The sequence below is a fragment of the Macaca mulatta genome, chromosome 1, assembly GCF_049350105.2.
Source record: "Macaca mulatta isolate MMU2019108-1 chromosome 1, T2T-MMU8v2.0, whole genome shotgun sequence".
NCBI lineage: Eukaryota > Metazoa > Chordata > Mammalia > Primates > Cercopithecidae > Macaca > Macaca mulatta.
Genome location: NC_133406.1, coordinates 229,678,175 through 229,700,195, shown reverse-complemented (window position 1 = coordinate 229,700,195; position 22,021 = coordinate 229,678,175). Strand labels below are relative to the sequence as shown.

Below are 22,021 nucleotides of genomic sequence, written 5' to 3'. Positions count from 1 at the left end.
ATATATAAAGCACTTACAGAGATCAATAAGAACAAGTTTAAAAACAGTCAAAGACCATGGACAGGCAGTTTACAGAAATGCCAACAGCCAGTATGAAAAGAGACTGGCCTTTTAAAGTAACAAAATGTAATTTGAGCAGTCACATTACATTGGGTTGGCAAAGGTGACTATCACTCGTAGCTTATGTCCCCTTGAGTCAGTGGGTAAGGTTGGAATTAAACTGGTAAGTGGAGAAATGACAGCAGTCTCACCTGGAGTCTGTTTTTTGGGTGGAGCAACAACTGCCATGTTCATAGTAATGATTAATGCTTCTCAGGTCACGTTGCTGCCAAGGTCTTCACAGGCATTTCTAAAAATGAGGAATCCTTGACTGACTGCAGACATGCGAATTAAAAATTACTAATTATGTTCTTGATCCAGGGAATATAGTTAATGACTTTTGTATAGACTCCGTACTGACCTGCTTCCCCACAATTCATGGAACCCCAGGACACTATTCCTCCCACAAACCACCTCTGTGTTTCATTATCTAGAAACACCAGTGCCCCTCCGCTGTCACCTCTGCAGCTGTCCTTGCCCCCACTTTCTAAGCCAGCGCAAAGCATGTTAGCAGTTACACTTCCCCCTGAATAGGGTGGCTTTTCATATGCAGCAGTACATTTTTGATGGTCAACAATTGGTATGTCGACATACATTAGATTTCTAGCAAGAAGGCCTCTTTGGGTTAATCCCCATCCAGATGCAGTTCCAATGTCATCTGTCCTCATAAAGGATTCAGCTTCTTTTCTTGGCAGACAAATAGGCGTGATGTTGCTATTGATTACAACTTTGTTATTCAATTTAATCAGTGCTATGTCATTGTCAAAGCCAGCATCATGAGTATAACCTTCATGTATAAAAACAGCTTCAGCCCAGGCTTGTGTATAATGAGGCGATAGTCTCTTCAGGGCGCCCAATCGAATGTCCAGGGAGGATGCATCATGTTTTTGCTCATATATGGCATGAGCAGCTGTGAGGACCCAGTTGTCATATAAAAGTGCACCTGCTGCTGTGCTTCCACCTAATATCAGGACTTGCCAAGGAAAATCACCAGGTTTTGCCTTTTGCCCTCCATATATACGCCCTCCTGTTGTACGGGCTGATAGTCCACAAACTGAGGGAAAAAAGCAGATAGGTAGAGAGCCTTTGTAAAATGTCAGTCATGTTTTTCTTAAATTATGACCACTTTCAAGTATGTATTCGATGTCAACCAAAAGTTACATTACATGAGTTGGTGGGTGACCACCTATACAGGCAAGTGAGGCTATTTTAAAACATCGCAGTTCAAACACCTGATAAAACCTTTTGGTATTTCTTAGCTCAGAAAATGAGATTAGTGAAAACTGACTTTTAGAAGTTATTTTGTTTTGCTAAAATAATTTGGTCTATAAGATTGGGAAGGCAGGGCATGGTGGCTCATGCCTGTAATCCCAGCACTTTGGGAGGCCAAGGCAGGCTAATCACGAGGTCAGGAGATCAAGACCATCCTAGCTAACATGGTGAAATCCCATCTCTACTAAAAATACAGAAAGTGAGCCGGGTGTGGTGGCAGATGCCTGTAGTCCCAGCTATTCGGGAGGCTGAGGCAGGAGAATGGCGGGAACCTGGGAGGCGAAGCTTGCAGTGAGTCGAGATCGCTCCACTGCACTCTAGGCTGGGCGACAGAGCAAGACTGTCTCAAAAAAATTTTAAAAAGATGGGGAAATTGGCTGGATGCAGTGTCACACCTGTAATCCCAGCACTTAGGAAGGCTGAGGTGGGTGGATCACCTGAGGTCAGGAGTTTGAGACCAGCCTGGCCAACATGGTGAGATGCTGTCTCTACTACATATACAAAAATTAACCGGGCATGGTGGTGGGCACCTGTAATCCCAGCTATTCGGGAGGCTGAGGCAGGAGAATTGCTTGAACCTGGGAGGCAGAGGTTGCAGTGAGCCAAGTCATATCACTGCACTCTAGCCTGGGCTACAAGAGCAAAACTCCATCTCAAAAAAAAAAAAAGGAAAATTAACAGGACAAGCAGGCATTGTCTGAGCAGATGGATTGGATGATGTGCATAGGAATTAGAAGGACATAACCTTTCACTGTTTCTGTTTTCCTACTTGTAAAATGGGGATTTATGTAATCCTAGGAAAGCAAGAACTAAAGTCAGTATCTTTGCAAAATTACTTTTACCTTTGAACATACAAATGTTTTAGACATTAGAATGTTGCATTTGTGGCTAGGACCCTGCAGGTTCCAGAAATATATTTTTGGTCTAGTTGATTCTTCCAAACTAGGTTTTGTATCTTTATTGCAAATTAAATACACCCATTAATGTAGCATATGTTCCCTATTGAGGTAGTGCACTTGCATTAAAACCTAGACTGGGCCAGGCGCGATGGTTCACGCCTGTAATCCCAGCACTTTGGGAGGCTGAGGCGGGTGGATCACGAGGTCAGGAGATCAAGACCATCCTGGCTAACACAGTGAAACCCCATCTTTACAAAAATACAAAAAAATTAGCCGGGAGTGGCGGCAGGCGCCTGTAGTCCCAGCTACTGGGGAGGCTGAGGCAGAATGGTGTGAACCCGGGAGGCGGAGCTTGCAGTGAGCCGAGATCGCGCCACTGCACTCCAGCCTGGGCGACAGAGCGACTCCGTCTTTTAAAAAAAAAAAACAAAAAAAAACCTGAGCTACATAACACAAGGGTAATTAATGTATTATTATCTTTCTGATTTTGGTAATTAATATATTATTATCTTTCTGGTTTTTTGTTTTTTTTTTTTTTTTTTTTTTTTGAGATGAGTCTCACCCAGGCTGGAGTGCGATGGCACAATCTCGGCTCACTGCAAGCTCCGCTTCCCGGATTCACGCCATTCTCCTGCCTCAGTCTCCCGAGTAGCTGGGACTACAGGCGCCCGCCACCGCGCCCAGCTAATTTTTTGTATTTTTAATAGAGATGGGGTTTCACCGTGTTAGCCAGACTGGTCTCGGTCTCCTGGCCTCGTGATCCGCCCGCCTCAGCCTCCCAAAGTGCTTTTTTTTTTTTTTTTCTAAGACACTGTGTGGCTCTGTTGCCCAGGCTGGAGTGCAGTGGCGAGATCTTGGCTCACTGCAAGCTCCGTCTCCCGGGTTCCCGCCATTCTCCTGCCTCAGCCTCCTGAGTAGCTGGGACTACAGGCGCCCGCCACCACGCCTGGCTAATTTTTTTTTTTTTTTAAGTAGAGACGGGGTTTCACCATGTTGGCCAGGATGGTCTCAATCTCCTGACCTCGTGATCCACCCGCCTCAGCCTCCCAAAGTGCTGGGATTACAGGCGTGAGCCACCGCGCTCGGCCTCGATTTATTTTTTTTTTTAATAATTCTACAGAGGGGGAGGTTGCAGTGAGCCGAGATTGCACCACTGCACTCCAACCTGGCGACAGAGCGAGACTCCCTCTCAAAAAAAAAAAAAATCATTCTACTCAACTATTATCTTTGGAGCCAATTCTGGTTTAAAAAAATTTAAAAAGCGCTATTAAAAGGTAGATTGCATTGATGTTTAAAAACTAGATGTTGAAAACAATTGCTTCGGGAAATTATTAGCTTTGGGTTTTAATAGCCTTTTAACATAGAATAGTGACTCATCAGAAGAACTCGTTTTTATAAATGTATAAATTGTTCAAGATAATTTTAAAAATCCTTTTTTTTTTTTTTTTTTGATACGGAATATCACTACTGTTGCCCAGACTGGAGTATAATGGTGCGATCTCAGCTCATTGCAACCTCTACCTCCCGGGTTCAAGCGATTCTCCTGCTTCAGCCTCTCAAGTAGCTGGGATTACAGGCATGTACCACTACGCCCGGCTAATTTTGTATTTTTAGTAGAGACGGGATTTCTCCATGCTGGTCAGCGTGGTCTCAAACTCCCAGCCTCAGGTGACCCACCTGCCTCGGCCTCCCAAAGTGCTGGGATTACAGGCATGAGCCACCCCTGGCCTAAAAATCATTTAATTTTTTATGCTTGCCTAGTTATAAGGTCAAAAATAAATGACTGATGCAGTCAGCACCTAACAACCTCTCTATATGGAAAGGGGGTAATGAGAACATACTATTTGGAAATAACTTAGCCTAAGAGCCAAGTGCTGAAGTTACATTTCTGCCTACCACAGCTAAAGCTCTCCTTACTGCCTCCTACCCAGTTCTACTTTCCATCAATTACCAATCTCTTGTATAAATGTGTCCATTACCAGGCTCACAGACTGGCGGTGATCTTTCTCCTTTGGAGCTCGTCCAGAATCCATCAGCCTCACACACATATTTACCTGCAAATCATTGGAAAAGCAAAAATGTTTAACTGCATGTTTAAGATGGTTGTCATTTGCTTGAATACCCCCTTGAAAAATGTCGATTCTTGAGCATCCGTGGGAAATAGAGGTGTCTGAAGAACCATTTTATATGATTCCATAAATAGGAGGTCTCTGCATTACCATGTTTGCTTGCAAAGTGGAAACCTTTTAGATGTGTAACTTGAATATGTATCAAGATCTCAAGTGCTTAATGATAAGGTTTTGACTTGTTAAATTAAACCATTTGGAATATATTGTGTGTTTGTAGTAGTCATTTACTAGATCCGTTTTCAGATTTTTGCAAATTGACATTAAAGTCACTTTAGCTATAATATTTCACTTAGCGGATGGGAGAAGTGACTTTTAATCTTTTGTCTAGCCTTAGCCAAAAATGTTGGTTAAAGTTTATTTTCAGACCATGGGGGCTTAAGTTCCAAGTATTGCCCACCCCCAACTTTGAACGATATGCATACCATCATTCACTTTCATTGTGTAGAAGGTCTCTTCACAGCTGTACTGAATCACAGCTTTGTAGGTGGTCACTTCAGGACCTGTGATGTACTCCACTCGGCCACTGGGTAGATCATCAGGAGGGCCACAGTCAACAACTAAGAAAGAAGCATGGGAGGGAGGAATGCATTGATCATTTCAATGCTAACTTTCCAAAGGTCTGGAGAAGCACCTTTGGGAGACTGAGGCAGGCAAATCCCTTGAGCCCAGGAGTTTGAGACCAGCCTGGGCAACACGGCAAGACCCCCTCTCTACAAGAGATTAAAAAGTCGAGCATGGTGGCACGTGCCTTTTGTCCCAATTATTGGGAGGCTGAGGGGGAAGGTAACTAAATGGCTGAACTGGGGGGGAGTGGTCCATGCGGAGGAAGAGGTGCTACCTTTCCTGGAGAAAGGGAATTTGAAACCACCGGAGCTCCTTAGCACCCTCACGTCAATATAAGAAAGGTCTGCAGCAGAATAGCACGCGACACGGCACAGGCTGGTTGGATGTAAAAGCTTGCAATTCACAAGGCAATAAGGGTAGAAAAGGACGCGACAGTTAAGATTGGAGGACCCAGGCTTGGTGGTTCAAACCTGTAATCAGCATTTTGGGAGGCCAAGGTGGGAAGGTCACTTGAGACCAGGAGTTCAAGACCAGCCTGGGCAACAGCAAAACCCTGTCTACTAAAGGTAAATTGGCTGGGCTTGGTGGTATGGTCTCAGCTATTCTGGAGGCTGAAGCAGGAGGATCGCTTGAGCCTGGGAGGATGAGGTTGTAGTGAGCTATGATCATACCACTGCACTACAGCCTGGGTGATAGAGACCTTGTCTCCAAAACAAAAAATTCAGCTTATTCTTCTGATCCTTTTAATAAGTTGAAGTATTGAGAAAGACTTGGAAGTCTTTCTAAAGCTCACTGGGCATGGTGGCTCACACCTGTAATCCCAGCACTTAGGCCAGGGCAGCCTGGGCAACATAGTGAGACCCCATCTCTAGCAAAAATTTAAAAGGAGCTGGGTATGTGGCACGTGCCTATAGTCCGAGCTACTTAGGAGGCTGAGACAGGAGGATCACTTGAGCCCAGGAGTTTGAGGGTGTGTCATATGAGCTATGATTAAGCCACTGCACTCCAGCCTGGGCGACAGGGCAAGACCCTGTCTCCAAGAAAAAAATACATGATTTTTAGTTCACAAAATGGTAATGTACATCATTATCCCAGTTTGGGGTGTGTGTATTACCACATAAAATTACCCCCCTTTCTACATACAGTAGTATATACTTGCTCACATGTGTGAATTGTGTGTAATTGGAGGGACACACGCCAAAAGAGTAACGATTAGGCTGGGCCTGGTGGCTCACACCTGTAATCTCAGCACTTTGGGAGGCCAAGGTGGGTGGATCACTTGAGATTACGAGTGCGAGACAAGCCTGGGCAACATGGTGAAACCACCTCTATTAAAATTAAAAAATTACGGGTTGTGGTGGCAGGCACCTCTAATCCCAGCTACTGGGGAAGCTGAAGCAGGAGAATCGCTTGAACCCCAGAGGAGGTGGTTTCAGTGAGCCGAGACTGTGCCACTGCACTCCAGCCTGGGCGACAGAATGAGACCCTGTTTAAAAAAAAACAAAACAAAACTGGCTGGTCGCGGTGGCTCACGCCTGTAATCCCAACACTTTGGGAGGCTGAAGCAGGTGGATCACTTGAAGTCAGCAGTTCAAGACCAGCCTGGCCAACGTGGTGAAACCTCGTCTCTACTAAAAATACAAAAATTAGCTGGGCTTGGTGACAGGCGCCTGTAATCCCAGCTACTCAGGAGGCTGAGGCAGAATAATTGCTTGAACCCAGCAGGAGGAGCTTGCAGTGAGTCTAGATGGCACCACTCCACTCCAGCCTGGGCAACAGAACGAGACTCCGTCTCAAAAAATAAAATATAAATAAACATAAACAAAGTAATGATTAGGCCGGGCGCGGTGGCTCAAGCCTGTAATCCCAGCACTTTGGGAGGCCGAGACGGGCGGATCACGAGGTCAGGAGATCGAGACCATCCTGGCTAACACGGTGAAACCCCGTCTCTACTAAAATACAAAAAAAAAATTAGCCGGGTGTGGTGGCGGGCGCCTATAGTCCCAGCTACTCAGGAGGCTGAGGCAGGAGAATGGCGTGAACCTGGGAGGCGGAGCTTGCAGTGAGCTGAGATCGCGCCACTGCACTCCAGCCTGGGCGACAGAGCAAGACTCCATCTCAAAAAAACAAACAAACAAACAAAAAAAAAGTAATGATTATACTTGCATATGGTGGCATTATGGGCATTAAGATGTTCATAATTTTCTGTATTTTCTATCTTCCATCTTCTACCATGAATATTATTATTTTTATACTTAGAAAAATATTGTCAGGCCAGGCACTGTGGCTCATGCCTGTAATCCTAGTGCTTTGGGAGGCCGAGGCAGACGGATTGCCTGAGCTCAGGAGTTCAAACCAGCTTGGGCAACACGGTGAAACACCGTCTCTACTAAAATACAAAAAATTATCCAGGTGTGGTGGCGTGTGCCTGTAGTTCCAGCTACTTAGGAAGCTGAGGCAGGAGAATTGCTTAAACCCAGGAGGTGGAGGTTGCAGTGAGCCAAGATTGCACCACTGCACCCCAGCCTGGGCTACAGAGCAAGACTCCGTCTCCAAAAAAAAAAATATTGTCAAAGAACACACTTTGGGAGCCTGAGGCAGGTGGATCACTTGAGGTCAGGAGTTCGAGACCAGCCTGGCCAACATGGTGAAACCTCATCTCTACCAAAAAAATACAAAAATTTGCGGGGTGTGGTGGCATGTGCCTGTAATCCTAGCTACTCAGGAGGCTGAGGCACGAGAATCTTTTGAATGTGGGAGGCAGAGGTTGCAATGAGCTGAGATTGCCCCTGCACTCCAGCCTGGGTGACAGAGTGAGACTCCATCTCAAACACACACACACACACAGACATGTACTCACACTTTGGGAGGCTAAGGTGGGCAGATCACCTGAGGTCAGGAGTTCAAGATCAGCCTGGCCAACATGGTGAAACCCCCATCTCTACCAAAAAAATACAAAAATTAGCCTGGCATAGTGGCATGTGCTGGTAGTGCCTCCCAGCTCCTGGGGAGCCTGACGTGGGAGAATCGCTTGAACCCAGGAGGCAGAGGTTGCGTGATCCGAGATCACACCACTGTACTCCAACCTGGTCAACAGAGTAAGACCCTGTCTCAGAAAAAACAAAAAACAAAAAACAACTTGTCAAAGAACATGCTTTTTTAAGCATATCCCTTCCCTAGTAGGTTGGTTGTTTTAACCTCTAAGAGTGCACTGAGAGATGGGAGAAAAGAAGCAAATTTGAAATTCAAGTGCTGATAAACGGATCATTAAAAAACCAAGGATCCAGGCACAGTGGCTCACACCTGTAATCTTGGCACTTTGGGAGGCTGAGACGGGCGGATCACTTGAGGTCAGGAGTTCGAGACCAGCCTGGGCAACATGGTAAAACTCTGTCTCTACAAACAATACAAAAATTAGCCAGGCGTGGTGTCAGGCACCTGTAGTCCCAGCTACTCAGGAGGTTGAGGCAGGAGGATTGCTTAAGCCTGGGAGACAGAAGTTGCAGTGAGCCAAGATCACACCACTGCACTCTAGTCTGGGCAACAGAGCAAGACCCTATCTCAAAAAAAAAAAAAAAAAAAAAAAGAAGAAGAAGAAAAAGAAAAGAAAGAAACAGAAAACCAGAGAAGCAATAGAAGCAGCAACAGTTAGCAACAGAGGGAGTTCCGGGCGGTTATGGGGGTTGTAGTCACCACATGACCGTACTGCTGCACGAGGGCATTGGCTGGTCCCAAGATCCGTCTTTCTGACAAACTGCGGCAAATGATTTCAGGGGCAAGTGACCCTGAAGAAGAATTCAGAATATATTAATTTCCTTGTGTATATCATAAAATCACTCCCCAAAGCTGTGCTCTCACAGTACTTCCTATTCTAGTGTTTTACGAGGTACTCCCAAAGCGGGTGGCATCGCACATGACCAGTATCTGCATGTGCTGGGGTTGAGGGGACCTGGCACATGGACGCACTGCCTCACCGCCTCAGTGCACATCTATGCCACCTAGGTTATGTATTTCATTGTTCAACAGGTATTGGCATTTTATGAATCAGATGGAAACTTTGCAGCAATTTATGATTCTTTTGTTTGTTTGTTTGTTTTTCACTGTAATACAAAAACATATCAGATCTCAGCCGGGTGTGGTGGCTCATGCCTGTAATCCCAGCACACCTGGAGACCAAGGCAGGTGGATCACTTGAGGCCAGGAGTTCAAGACCAGCCTGGCCACCATGGTGAAACCCCGTCTCTACTAAAAAATACAAAAATTTAGCCTGGCGTGGTGGAGTGCACCTGTAATCCCTGCTCCTCAGGAGGTTGAGGCAGGAGAATTGCTTGAACGTGTGAGGCGGGGGTTGCAGTGAGCTGATATTGCAACACTGCACTCCAGCCTGGGTGACAGAGTGAGACCCTGTCTCAAATCATCGTCATCATCATCATATCTCAACATTTCTGTATCTGATGTTCCACCATTTCTTTATATAAAGTGACAGAGGGCCAGGCACAGTGGTTCACGCCTGTGATCCCAGCACATTAGGAGGCCAACCAAGGTGGGAGGACTGCTTGAGCTCAGAAGTTCGAGACCAGCCTGGGCAACGTAGTGAGACCCCCCCCCCACCTCTACAAAAAAGACAAAAATTAGCCGGGCATGTTGGTGCTCGCCTGTAGTCCCAGCTACTTGGGAGGCTGGGGTGAGAGATTGCTTGAGCCTGAGAGGTCAAGGCTGTGGTGGGCCATGATATCGCACCCCTGCCCTCCAACCTGCGTGACAAAGTGAGACCCTGTCCAAAAAGAAAAAAAAAAAAAACAACAGAGAGCTGTGGTGACAAGTTTGAAAAAGCAGGTGTGATAAGACTTGCAAGTATGTCTGTGTATCTGTCTAGCCTGTAGCCATTAGCTGGAGGAGGGCTCCTAAGAATTCTTTTGTGAGTTTCGTCTGTGTGCTGTCCACCAGCTTTCACTGCCAGTGTCATTTTTTGACTTGCTGAGATAATGTGTTTCTAAAATCAAACATTAAAATAAAAGACGATGGCTTTGGCAGAAACCTTGTGCTTCAAAGGATTTCAGGACTTCTTGTGTTAAGTCAGAAACTAAAGAGGTTTGTGGTCCAAGGAGCTGTGGAAAAGAGCCCGCCCAAGAAGTTTGCAAGGTGGGAAAAGTGTCTCACTTTTTTTTTTTTTTTTTTGACCCTCCACAGGACTGTGGATTGCATAGTTAGTTATCATTCCAATGTTATTACTTCTTACCACTGGGATTCAGTGACAATTTTGAAGAACATAAAGAGGACGTGTTAATTTCTTACCTGTGCCCCTAAAGCAACATGCTAAGCATTTTTTGAAATTATACTCCTCCCTTAACAGTGATCACTATTTATAACTTTGCAGAATACACTATTTCCCAGGCCTGTCTACCTTTTTGTGGGCCCAGGAGTTGTTTCATGGAAAGGTCATTTGACCAGGGGGAGGACTTTAATTTGATGCTAGGCAGGGCACATGGAACAGGATAGCAAACTCATCTTTCTGTCGTTCCAGCCACTTTACGAAGAGCTGCTGTCGTGTGGGACAAACAGAAAAGTTGCCCATTTTATTTTATTTTATGCATTTTTTTGAGACAGAGTCTCGCTCTGTCACCCAGGCTGGAGTGCAGTGGTGCAATCTCAGCTGACTGCAACCTGCGCCTCCCAGGCTCAAGCGATTCTCCTGCCTCGGCCACCTGGGTAGCTAGGATTACAGGCGCCGGCCACCTAATAATTTTTGTATTTTTAGTAGAGATGGGGCTACTACCCCATCTAATGTTTATATTTTTACTTTTTCTTCTTCTTCTTCTTCTTATTATTATCATCATCATTATTTATTATTATTATTATTATTATTATTATTATTATTATTATTATTTGAGATGGAGTCTGGCTCTGTCACCCAGTCTGGAGTGCAGTGGCGTGATCTCGGCTCACTGCAAGCTCCACCTCCCGGGTTCACGCCATTTTCCTGCCTCAGCCTCCCGAGTAGCTGGGACTACAGGCGCCCACTACCACGCCCGGCTAATTTTTTGTGTGTGAATTTTTAGTAGAGATGGGGTTTCACCATGTTGGCCAGGATGGTCTCGATCTCCTGACCTTGTGATCTGCCAGCCTCGGCCTCCCAAAGTGCTGGGATTACAGGCGTGAGCCACCACGCCAGGGCTAATTTTTGTATTTTTACAAAATTAGAGTAGAGATGGGGTTTCATCACGTTAGCCAGGCTGGTCTCGAACTCCTGGCCTCAAGTGATCTGCCTGCCTCGGCCTCTCAAAGTGCTGGGAATACAGGTGTGAGCCACTGCGCCTGGCCAATTGCCTATTTTCATCACCAGCTTTCCAAAGTAGCTTTAAAACAAAGGGCTCGCTTACGTAAATTTAAAGTTACGTTTAAAGAAAAAAGAAAGAGGCCAGGTGCGGTGGCTCACGCCTGTAATCCCAGCACTTTGGGAGGCCGAGACGGGCGGATCACGAGGTCAGGAGATCGAGACCATCCTGGTTAACACGGTGAAACCCCGTCTCTACTAAAAAACACAAAAGACAAGGTGGCGGGCGCCTGTAGTCCCAGCTACTCGGGAGGCTGAGGCAGGAGAATGGCGTGAACTCAGGAGGCGGAGCTTGCAGTGAGCCGAGATCGCGCCACTGCACTCCAGCCTGGGCGACAGAGTAGAATTCCCAAAATCAAATTTTCCATAGCCATCCTTTTTGTCCTCTGCAAACTTATTTCTTGGCTTTTTATCATTTAAAGATAGACAAAAGAAATCATGCTGACACACGATTTTCCCACTTTGCTTTCACATATCTGCAGATAGAAATATGTTCACATTTCAAAGCGATCGTGCTTGATCGTGGTGTACTTAGTCTTGTTTTAACTCACTTGCAGAAGCTCATAGCCAGGCTCGCAAAAGATGGAGAAGCTGTCTTTCAGGATGTATTTGGCTTGCACAGGTGAAAGGTGGCCATTAGGTGGCGCCATCGGATAAGGGCAAGGCTGCGCTGTGCAGAGGAAATCAGGCATATTGGTTTTGATGAGGTCTATAGCAGCCAAGTCCGAATCGAGCCGTCTGAAGTTCTTAGTTTATAAAGGAAATACTTAACATGTAAAGAGAGTTTGCCATTCGTGGGGTAGGGTTCTTAAGATTTAACACCGGCCGGGCGCGGTGGCTCACCCCTGTAATCCCAGCACTTTGGGAGGCCGAGGCGGGCGGATCACAAGGTCAGGAGATCGAGACCACGGTGAAACCCCGTCTCTACTAAAAATACAAAAAATTAGCCGGGCGCGGTGGCGGGCGCCTGTAGTCCCAGCTACTCAGGAGGCTGAGGCAGGAGAATGGCGTAAACCCAGGAGGCGGAGCTTGCAGTGAGCCGAGATCGCGCCACTGCACTCCAGCCTGGGCGACAGAGCGAGACTCCGTCTCAAAAAACAAACAAACAAAAAAAACAGAAAAAAAAAAAAAAGATTTAACACCAAAGGCAAAATTAAACTCTCAGGTGCTTTTGCAAATTAAGGTTTCTTGTTTTCCCTGGGACTGAGCCCAAGGTATGTGAGAAAGCCAGGTATGTGGGAAGATGGGGCAGTCCCCATAAATAGAATGTCTGCTCTATGCCAGGAACTTCAGAGCCACGCTCGAAACCGAGACAGAGTGTAACTTTGAGGAAGAGAGCTCGGGGGAGGCTTTGGGACCTACATGTGACTGGAGCTGAGTTTAAATCATAACTCTCCATTTCCCAGTGGTTATGTGTAACCTCTCGGAACCTCAGTTTCTTCATCTGCAAGATGGGGAGCGGGTGATGATGATAATAGTTGCCCCAGGGCTGTTGTGAAGATCAAATACAAAGCACCTAGGCTAGTGCTTGGTGGAGCTGTAATTCACCCTCACAGCCGCCCCTCATGAGCGCCTATCCACAGTGCTCAACCCACCAGGACACTGCATTCCACTCTGGCCCCCAAACCCTGGCCTCCACTCACCCCAAGCCTTCAGTGCTCCCCAGCTGCCGCTTAAAACCCACCGGTCAGTTTCTGAGTCCTCTCCTCCCTCCAGCACCTGCTAGGGCCCAGTGGTCTCTGCCAAGCTGCTGGGACAGCTGGGTACACCTGAGTGCCCCTGACCCAGCCTGTGGCCTGGGGCAGCTCTCAGTCCCATGCAGGTCCCAAAGTCTCCCCTTGAGGAATCAATCTCCAGGGATAGCCTTGGTGGACCTGTGGGAGCCCAGGGCTTCTAGCACTTGAGTGTCTGTCACGAGGAAGAGGTGGTGGCAGTTCTGGCAGGGCCTCAGAGGGCAGAGCCAGGGCCAGTAGGGGTGGTCCTGAGAGGTAGTGTGTAGATCCTGGCTGCATACTCCTCAAGTTGTGGCTCTGGTGCAACCCTCCTTTTTCCCCTGCCCCAACTCATACCGACACCTCACCTTCTACAGCTCCACACCCTGAAGAGTGAAGCCTCTGGGGGGCTTTTGCGCATACTATTCTGCCACCTAGAACTCTGTCTAATACCCACTTATCCTTTAAATTCAATCTTGGCATTTCCTATTCCAGGATAGCTTCCTAGCTCCTAGCCCCTGTCTGGTGAGGTCCTCCTTTGGACTCTCACATTGTCCAGTGCTTGGCTCTAGGCTGTGCTTGCCACAGGGTTCTGGTTATGTTTCTGTGACTGTTCCCTCACTGGACTGAGCAGAGGCTGCTGGAACTGTGGCTTCCACGTTACATATCCCTGGTACACATCCATAGGATGGAATGATGGTGGATGGAAGGATGGTGGATGGATGGATGGATGGATGGATGAATAGATTGGTGGATAGAAGGATTGGTAGGCAGAAGGATGGGTGGATGGATAGATGGCTGGCTGGATAGAAAGATAAGTAAGGTAGAAAAATGAATGGATGGACAGATGAATGACTGGAAGGATGGATGAAAGGATGGATGGATGAGTGGGATTTGTAGGTAGAAAGATGGGTGGATGGATAGATGAATGACTGGCTGGATGGATGAATGGATGCATGGATGGATGGATGAATAGGATTGGTAAGTAGAAGGATGGGTGGGTGGATAGATGGATAGCTGGAAGGATGGATGGATGGATAGAAAGATGTGTGGGTAGAAGGATGGGTGGATGGTTGGATGAATAGAAGAATGGATAGATAGAAGGATGGGTGGATGGAAGGATGGGTGGGTGGGTGGGTAGGTAGATGGATAGAAGGATGGATGGATAGGTGGATGGATGGATGGATGGATGGATGGATGGATGGATAGATGGATAGGATGGGTGGGTAGGTGAATGGCTGGAAGAATGGGTGGATGGGTAAATGGATGGGTGGGTGGATGGATGGGTGGATGGATAGGATTGGTAGGCAGAAGAATGGGTGGGTGGATAGATGGACAGCTGTAAGGATGGATGGATGGATACATAGAAGGATGTGTAGGTAGAAGGATGGGTGGATGGTTGGATGAATAGAGGAATGGATGGCTAGAAGGATGGGTGGATAGAAGGATGAGTGGGTGGGTGGGTAGATGTATAGAAGGATGGATTGATGGGGCTGGGCTCAGTGGTTCACGTCTATAATCCTAGCACTTTGGGAGGCCAAGGCAGGCAGATCATGAGGTCAAGGTATCAAGACCATCCTGGCCAACATGGTGAAACCTTGCCTCTACTAAAAATACAAAAATTAGCTAGGCATGGTGGCGCATGCCTGTAATCCCAGCTACTCTGGAGGCTGAGGCAGGAGAATCGCTTATATCCAGGAGGCAGAGGTTGCAGTGAGCTGAGATTGTGCCACTACACTCCAGTCTGGCAACAGAGTGAGACTCTGTCAAAAAAAAAAAAAAGAAGAAGAAGAAGAAGGATGGATGGATAGGATGGGTGGGTGAATGGCTGGAAGAATGGGTAGATGGATGAATGGATGGGTGGGTGGATGGATGGATAGGATTGGTGGGGAGAATAATGGGTGGGTGGATAGACGGACAGCTGGAAGGATGGATGGGTGGATGGGTGGATGGATGGATGGATGGATGGATGGATGGATGGATGGATGGATGGATGTGTAGATGAATAGAAGAATGGGTGGACAGAAGAATGAGTGCATGGGCGGATAAAGGATGGATGGATAGAAAGATGGGTAGGTAGAATGAGTGGACAGATGGATGGCTGGGAGAATGGGTGGGTGGATGGATGGATGGGTAGGTCGGTAGAAGAATGGGTGCATGGATAGGATTGGTAAGTAGAAGGATGGGTGGGTATATAGATAGCTGGAAAGATGGATGGATGGATGAATGGATAGATAGAAGGATGTGCAGGTAGAAGGATGGGTGGATGGGTAGATGAATATAAGGATGGGTGGGTGAAAGGATTGGTGGGTAGATGGATGGATAGAAGGAAGGAAGGAAGGAAGGAAGGAAGGAAGGAAGGAAGGATGCATGGATAGATGGATGAATATGTTGGTAGAAGGAAGGGTAGATGGGTAGATTAATAGGATAGGTGGGTGGAAGGATGGATGGGTGATTAGATGGATAGAAGGATGGATGGATGGATGGATAAATGGAAGGTTGGGTAGGTAGAAGGATGACAGATGGATAGATAGATGTCTGGGAAAATTGTCGGATGGATGAGTGGATGGACGGAGGGATGGATGGATGGGATTGGTAGGTAGAAGGATGGGTGGGTGGATAGATGGACAGCTAGAAGGATGGATGGGTGGACAGATAGAAGGATGTGTAGATAGACGAATGGGTGGATGGACGGATGAATAGAAGGATGAGTGGAGAGAAGAATAAGTGGGTGGGTGGATGGACGGATGGTGGATGGACGGATGGTGGATGGATGGATGGATGGATGGATGGATGGAATGATGGGTAGGTAGAAGGATGAGTGGATGGATAGATGGCTGGAAGTATGGGTGGGTGGGTGGATGGATGGATGGATGGATAGAAGAATGGGTGGATGGATAGACAGATGGCTGGAATGATGGATTAATGGGTGGATGGATGGATGGGTAGGATTGGTAGTAGAAGGATGGGTGGGTGGATAAATGGATATCTGGAAGGAATGGATGGATGGATGCATGAATACATAGATGGATGATGGATGGATGGATAGATGGATGGATGGATGGATGGATGGATAGATAAATGGAAGAATGGGTGGGTGCGTGGGTGGATGGATGGAAGAATGGATGGATGGATGGATGAATGGATGGATGGATAGAAGGATGTGTAGGTAGAAGGATGGGTGGATGGGTAGATGAGTAGAAGGATGGGTTGACAGAAGGATAGGTGGGTGGAAGGATGGGTGGATGGGTGGATGGACAGAAGGATGGATGGATGGATGGATGGATGGATGGATGGATGGATGGATATAAGGATGAGTGGATGGATAGATGGATAGGTGGAAGAATTGGTGGATGGATGAATGGATGGATGGGTGCATGGATGGATAAGTAGGTAGAACAATGGGTGTATGGATAGATGGATGGCTGGAAGGATGAGTGGAAGGGTGGATGGATAAGAGTGGTAGGTAAAAGGATGGGCGGGTGGATATATGGATAGCTGGAAGGATGGATGGATGCATGGATACATGGATGGAAGGATGGATGGATGGGTGGACAAAAGGATGGGTGTATGTATGGATGGATAGAAGGATGTGTAAAAGGATGGGTGGATAGAAGGATGAGTGGGTAGTAGGATGGGTGGATAGTGGATGAATAGAAGAATGGGTAGGTAAAAGGATAGGTGGGTAGAAGGATAGGTGGATGAATAGATGGATAGCTGGAAGGATGAATGGATTGATGATAGAAGAATGGATAGGTAGGAGGATGAGTGAATGGACAGATGGATTGGATGGATGGATGGATGGATGGATGGATGGATGGATGGATGGATGGATGGATGGATGAAGGATGGGTAGGTAGAAGGATGGCTGAATAGAAGGATGGATGGATAGGATGGGTAGGTAGAAGAATGGGTGGATGGTTGTGTGGACAAAAGGATGGATGGGTGGGTGGATTGACGGATGGTTGGAAGGATGAGTGGACAGAAGGATGGGTGGGTAAATGGATGAGTGGATGGGTGAATGGGTGGTTGGAAGGATGAGTGGTGGAAGGATGGATGGGTGGCTGGCTGGAGGGAGGGACAGCGGATGCTTCCCCTTAGAGGACTGCTGCCTCATACCTCAGACACCACTAAACCTGGTGTCTCTTCCTAGTCCTGGCCCAGAATGAGCCCCACACTCTACAGCTCCTTGACACTCCAGGAGAGAGGCAGCTCTGCGCTTCCAGCCAGGATCTGAGACCCACTTGCTCACCTGTGCTCGTGTAGTGGATCTTCCAGCCTGTGTGGTCTCCTGACTCATCTGTGACAAAGGTGATGGTCACCGTGTTGCTTTTTGTTTCAATCCTGCGGGGCAATGTCTTCCCACAGAACGGGCCGTGTTCTTCACTGTCTGTTTGAATCTGAGAAAGAAGCTCATGAAAGCAGGGGAGCGGCTGCCCGGGTCTGGCCTGGGCCAGAGGGAAGCAGCCCACCTCCTCAGCAGTTCAGGGAGAGCCAATGAGGCCACCCCAGGCCACGGATCGGGGTGCCCCTCCCCGCTCTCCCTCCCACACTTGTACTCAGAAGGCCCCAGCCTTGGACCCCCACAGCACCTGGAGAGGTGGGGGGTCGCTGAAGGTGACAGGAACATGGTGGGGGCCGTGCTGCAGGAAGTAGGGGGGCAGCTGGGCTGAGGGGGAGGATCTGGGACAAGATGATGGCCCCAGAAGCCAGACCTTGAGAAAGTCGTAGGGACACAGGGTTTCAGGGTGCGTCTCCACATCGAAGGACTCCACAAAGTCCAGAATGACACTGAACCCCTCCTCCAGGCGGATGCTGTAAGTACAACTGGAGAGTTTGGGGTACGGCTGTGGGTATTCAGGGCTGCTGAGCTCTCCAGACCGCTGGGCGAAGACCTGGCCGGAGCACAGGGCTGGAAGGAGGGAAGGCGGGGGAGTGACTTGGTGTGCCCTCCATCAGCCCTCGCACCAACAGCAGGGTGGGTGCCTTGGGGAGCAGGAGACTGGGACAGGGATGTGGCTGGGACATCTGTATCCCTGGGTTGGGCTGGGCCCTGCAGACGGCCAGTCCCTGAGGCCTAGCCAGAAACCAAACGACCCACCCGATGGCTGAGGGGCCACTTAGAGAAGGGGTTTCTCTTGCTTTGAGGCTTTAGCCTCATGGAGTGCATGGGCCCTCGCTCACACCCCAAGAGTGTGGTGGTGTCCTGGGCCAGAGTTGCAACCCCAGGGTGGGGGCTAGAGCATTGAGTTCCACCAGGCCCTGCCGGGGTACAGGGCAGGGGTGGATGGACACACAGGAAGGAGGAAGAGGGGACACTCTCCTTGGTCCCTGGGAATTCGGGAAAAAAGAAGGGCGTCTCCTCGAGCCTAAGGGCCCCTTTGGCTCTCCCCCAAATTACCCTACAGCCACCCCAGCGATTCCAAAGTTTATTCATCAAGGGTCTCCTACCCGAACCCAGCCAAGACCAGCCACCCCCCTGGGTTCCTGGGGGAACCGTCCGGAAGAAGGGTCTCTCATCACCCCCTTCCGCCAGGTCTGGCCCCTGTCCCGGGGACAGCTCCTGGAAGTTCAAGGCAACGGTGATCATGACTTAGTCTGGCGCTCTCCTTCCTCGCTGGAACAGCTGATGCTGCTGCCACAGGCAGGGCATCGGGCTGGGCTCCATCCCTCAAGGAAGGCTTGGTCCCCATCCCATACCACCACCCCACCCGCAGCTGCAGTGGGGGGCATTCGAATTGTGAGGCCTCTAGGAAGTGGGGAGCCCCCACATTACCTGCCTCCTTCCACATGGAAGTGACCTATGGGGGAGTGGGAATCACCCCTGGATTTGGGGGGACCAGACTGCTCCCTCCATGAATACCTCCCAGGGTGTCTCCTCTGTGGGTCAGGCTCCTCCAGGCCAGACCCTGAATGGGGGTGGTTCAAGATTACTCCGGGCTCAGCCTCTGGGGGACCTGGATGTGAGCGAGGCCCTGCCACTCTCTGGGTCTCAGTGCCTCATCTTCAAAACGGGGGGTGAGAGCAAGCCCTTCTGGCCAAGGAGCCTGTGGCCCCATGGAGGAGGCTCCCACAGACCTGGGGTTCATGAGGCTGTGAGGAGGGACAGCAGAGAGGAGCGCACCCCGCCACCTCCTGACCCTCCCACCCCAGAGACACGCAGCAGCAGGTGGGGTGGAGCCAGGTTTATTATTGGGTCCGTGGGGGGTGAATGAGAGTTGGGGCACAGCCATCTCAGCCCGACCCGGAGCTGAGGCCAGCAGGCTGGCTCTGGCTTCTGACCTGCTGGGCAGGCCGGAGCTCCAGGGGAGGCTAGAGGCTCTGCTCTGGAAAAAAGATCAGAGAAATGAGGAGAGACACCGAGAGGGAGAAATCAAGTGTGGGGAGGCAGCGTCAGCGCCAGCAGGTGGGGCTGCCCATGCCCCAGAGCACTGGCCAGTTCCACGGTGCAGGGATGGGGTCCCAAGGAACCAGGGCTAGATCCCCCCGACTCTCCCACCCCAGGAGCTGGCAACAGCTGCCCCGGCGGGAAGTGGCTACATGAGGGGTTCCCAGAACCCAGCTGGGGCCAGGTACACGGCGAGGTGTTAGAATTAGCCTCAGTTGGTGGGGGAGGGTGGCACTGGGAATGAGCCTGGCTGCTGGGAGGGGAAGCAGGGTTGAGAAGCGGAGCTGCAGGCGGGAGGGCCTAGAAGCACCCAGTGTCCAGGGCCCAGGCCCTCCGCACCCCTGGGCAAAGCAGCAATGGCCCTGAGGAGCCCCATGTATCCCAGGACAGGGTGCGCTGGGGCCCAGGCAGCCTCCCTCACCTGAGCAGGTGCGCTTGTTACGGTGCAGGATGTAGCCTACACGGCAGGAGCAGTAGAAACCACCCAGGTGGTTGTGGCAGTGGTGGTCGCAGGCGGGCGCCTCTCCCGGGGCCACCTGGCACTCGTCAATGTCTGGGGGAGAGGCAGGGCCAGGCAGGCTGTCAGGAGGGAGAGGAGGGATCCAGCCTGGCCTCCTCCCAGGAGACCCATGACCTCAGAGTGGACCTCAGAGGAGGCCTCATCCTGTCTAGGGTGGGGAACTGGTGTGGGGCCAATCACCTTCAGGCCTAGGGTTGCTACAAGCTCCCGGCAGCACTGGGAGAAAGATGCAAACATCACCTCTGTTAAACCAGAGGGAGTTTCAGTGTCCCGCCCAAGGCCACCCAGCTAATGATGGAGTCAATCAAACCCAGGGGGCGGGGCTACAGTGCCGAACCCTTGTAGCCGCTTCCTAAGGAGCAGAGAAATTGAGCCACTCCTCCGAGGTCACACAGTTGGTCTCTGCAGGGACTGAGATCTGAAATCAAACATCCTGGCAGCGCTCCCGCTGGCAGGGCCCCACTTTGTCAGCTGTAAATGGGGTCCTCAGCCCCTGCATCATTTTCGTTTTTTGTTTTTTGAGACGGAGTCTAGCTCTGTTGCCCAGGCTGGAGTGCAGTGGCACGATCTCAGTTCACCACAGCCTCCGCCTCGCGGGTTCAAACAATTATCCTGCCTCAGCCTCCCTAGTAGCTGGGATTCCAGGTGCATGCCACCACGCCCAGCTAATTTTTGTAGTTTTAGTGGAGATGGAGTTTCACCATGTCGCCCTGGCTGGTCTTGAACTCCTGACCTCAAGTGATCAGCCAGCCTCGGCCTCCTAAAGTGCTTTAATTACAGGCGTGAGCCCCCGCACCTGGCCAGTCCCTGTGTCACTTGAGGTGATGCTGTCCTCAGGTCCCTGGCTCAGAGTTGGCGCTCAGCCCATGTGAATGGAGGTCACAGTCACGGCTGTTTTGGTCTTTGCATTGCAGCTGGTGTCAGGCCAGAGGTCCCTCCCCTGCCCTGGGGGAGGTGGGGAAACTGAAGGCAGGGCTGCCTGGCCTAAGACAGAGTTACCCCCACAGTCAGCTGCGCAGACTGAGATGTCGCAGGTCCCCTCTTGGCTCACCCTCGGCTGCGTAGAAGGCCTCGAACCCTGTGAACGGCTTCTCGTTGGAGTAGTCGGAGCGGAAGGTAATGTCCAGGCTGGAGCCCAGCGAGTAGAAGGTGTCGTTGCCAGGGGCCCGCTCCGTGTCTGTGCTCTCGTGCCCACACAGCGTGGCCAGCACCTTGGCCCCCGAGCTCAGCTGTGGGGTCAGGTGTCACAGGGAGGGAAGACAAGACCAGGCCTGATCTCCCTCCTGGCCAAGCCTGGCCCCTGCTCCCAGGTCTCCCTGAACCCTGGCTACTCCGTGGGGACCCCCTGATCCTGAGAGACCCCAGCCCTCCCGTCCTGACGGCACCTTGACGAAGTCGTACTCGCAGAGGTGGGAGAGCTCCAGGTCAAAGTGGGTGAAGTAGAGGCGCAGGCGGTAACCGGGGGGTGCGGTCAGGGTCCAGCGCCGCTCCTGGTCATTGGCGTACTCCCCTGGAAAGCCAGGGGATGCCAGGCGCCCAAACACAGGTTCAGGCCACTTCGGGCCCAAGGGGGTGGCCACCGAGCCACACAGCAGGCCCAGGAGGGTCAGCAGCCTGCGGGCAGGGCAGGGGCGGTGAGGGCCCAGGCCTGTGCTCCCGCCCCACACCCTGCAGGGAGTCTGTGGGCGCCCACCTACCTCATGGTGTGCCCGTCCAGCTGGCCTGGCCTGGTCTGCAGCCCTACACTGGTCTCACCTTTGATCTGTTTGTCCAGTGACCTGCCCCTGCCCCCAGCCTCCCTGACTCTGGGATTCTGGGAATCACCTCCATGACTCCAGCCGGCTCAGAGTTCCAGGCAGGGAGGACAGGCTGCTCCAGGAGCCAGGAGTTGGACCTAGGCAACAACAGCTTGGAAACAAATCCTGGCTCTGCCCCCTCCCCTCTTTTTTTTTGGATCCTGTTCTGTTGCCCAGGCTTGAGTGCAGTGCTGCAATCATAGCTCACTGCAGCCTCTACTTCCCGGGTTCAAGCAATCCTCCCACCTCGGCCTCCCAGGTGGCTGGGACCACAGGTATGCAACGCCATGCCCGGCTCATTTTACCCC

At 50.2% G+C, this 22,021-nt stretch overlaps 2 protein-coding genes across 5 annotated transcripts in view; one reads left to right on the top strand and one right to left on the bottom strand.

The window, feature by feature from the left end:
* The window catches only part of TARDBP (TAR DNA binding protein), a 19,408-nt gene extending 14,806 nt beyond the window's left edge, over nt 1-4,602 (top strand). Inside the window, exons 9-10 of one of the 2 annotated variants that reach the window (XR_013407970.1) lie at nt 3,749-3,846; nt 4,253-4,602. The gene's annotated coding sequence lies outside the window, so the exon portion shown is untranslated. The remainder of the gene's footprint in view (nt 1-3,748; nt 3,847-4,252) is intronic. The other variant, XR_013407971.1, reaches the window with a different exon arrangement.
* Nucleotides 23-22,021, bottom strand: MASP2 (MBL associated serine protease 2). Of its 3 annotated transcripts, none has more exons than XR_013407969.1 (11): nt 21,615-22,021; nt 21,303-21,531; nt 20,969-21,146; nt 19,819-19,950; nt 17,725-19,335; nt 17,262-17,409; nt 11,849-11,967; nt 8,670-8,748; nt 4,822-4,956; nt 4,250-4,324; nt 23-1,153 (listed from the first exon to the last, which is right to left on the bottom strand). XR_013407969.1 is itself a non-coding variant. In XM_001118827.5 (11 exons), the coding sequence occupies exons 1-11, from the start codon at nt 21,617-21,619 to the stop codon at nt 390-392; spliced, it is 2,061 nt and encodes a 686-aa protein (XP_001118827.5). In that variant the 5' UTR covers nt 21,620-22,020; the 3' UTR covers nt 23-389. The 3 variants fall into 3 exon arrangements, 1 of the variants encoding a protein (XP_001118827.5); XR_013407968.1 differs by having other exon boundaries at nt 8,657-8,748; nt 17,725-17,921; nt 21,615-22,020; XM_001118827.5 differs by having other exon boundaries at nt 17,725-17,921; nt 21,615-22,020.

Excerpts from the sequence above, each read along its gene's own strand:
- MASP2 (XM_001118827.5), bottom strand. Across the intron at positions 4,957-8,669 it reads GCCAATGCCCTCGTGCAGCA|TTGTTGACTGTGGCCCTCCT; the intron begins GTACGGTCATGT and ends CTTCTTTCTTAG. Across the intron at positions 1,154-4,249 it reads ACCGCCAGTCTGTGAGCCTG|TTTGTGGACTATCAGCCCGT; the intron begins GTAATGGACACA and ends TTTTTCCCTCAG.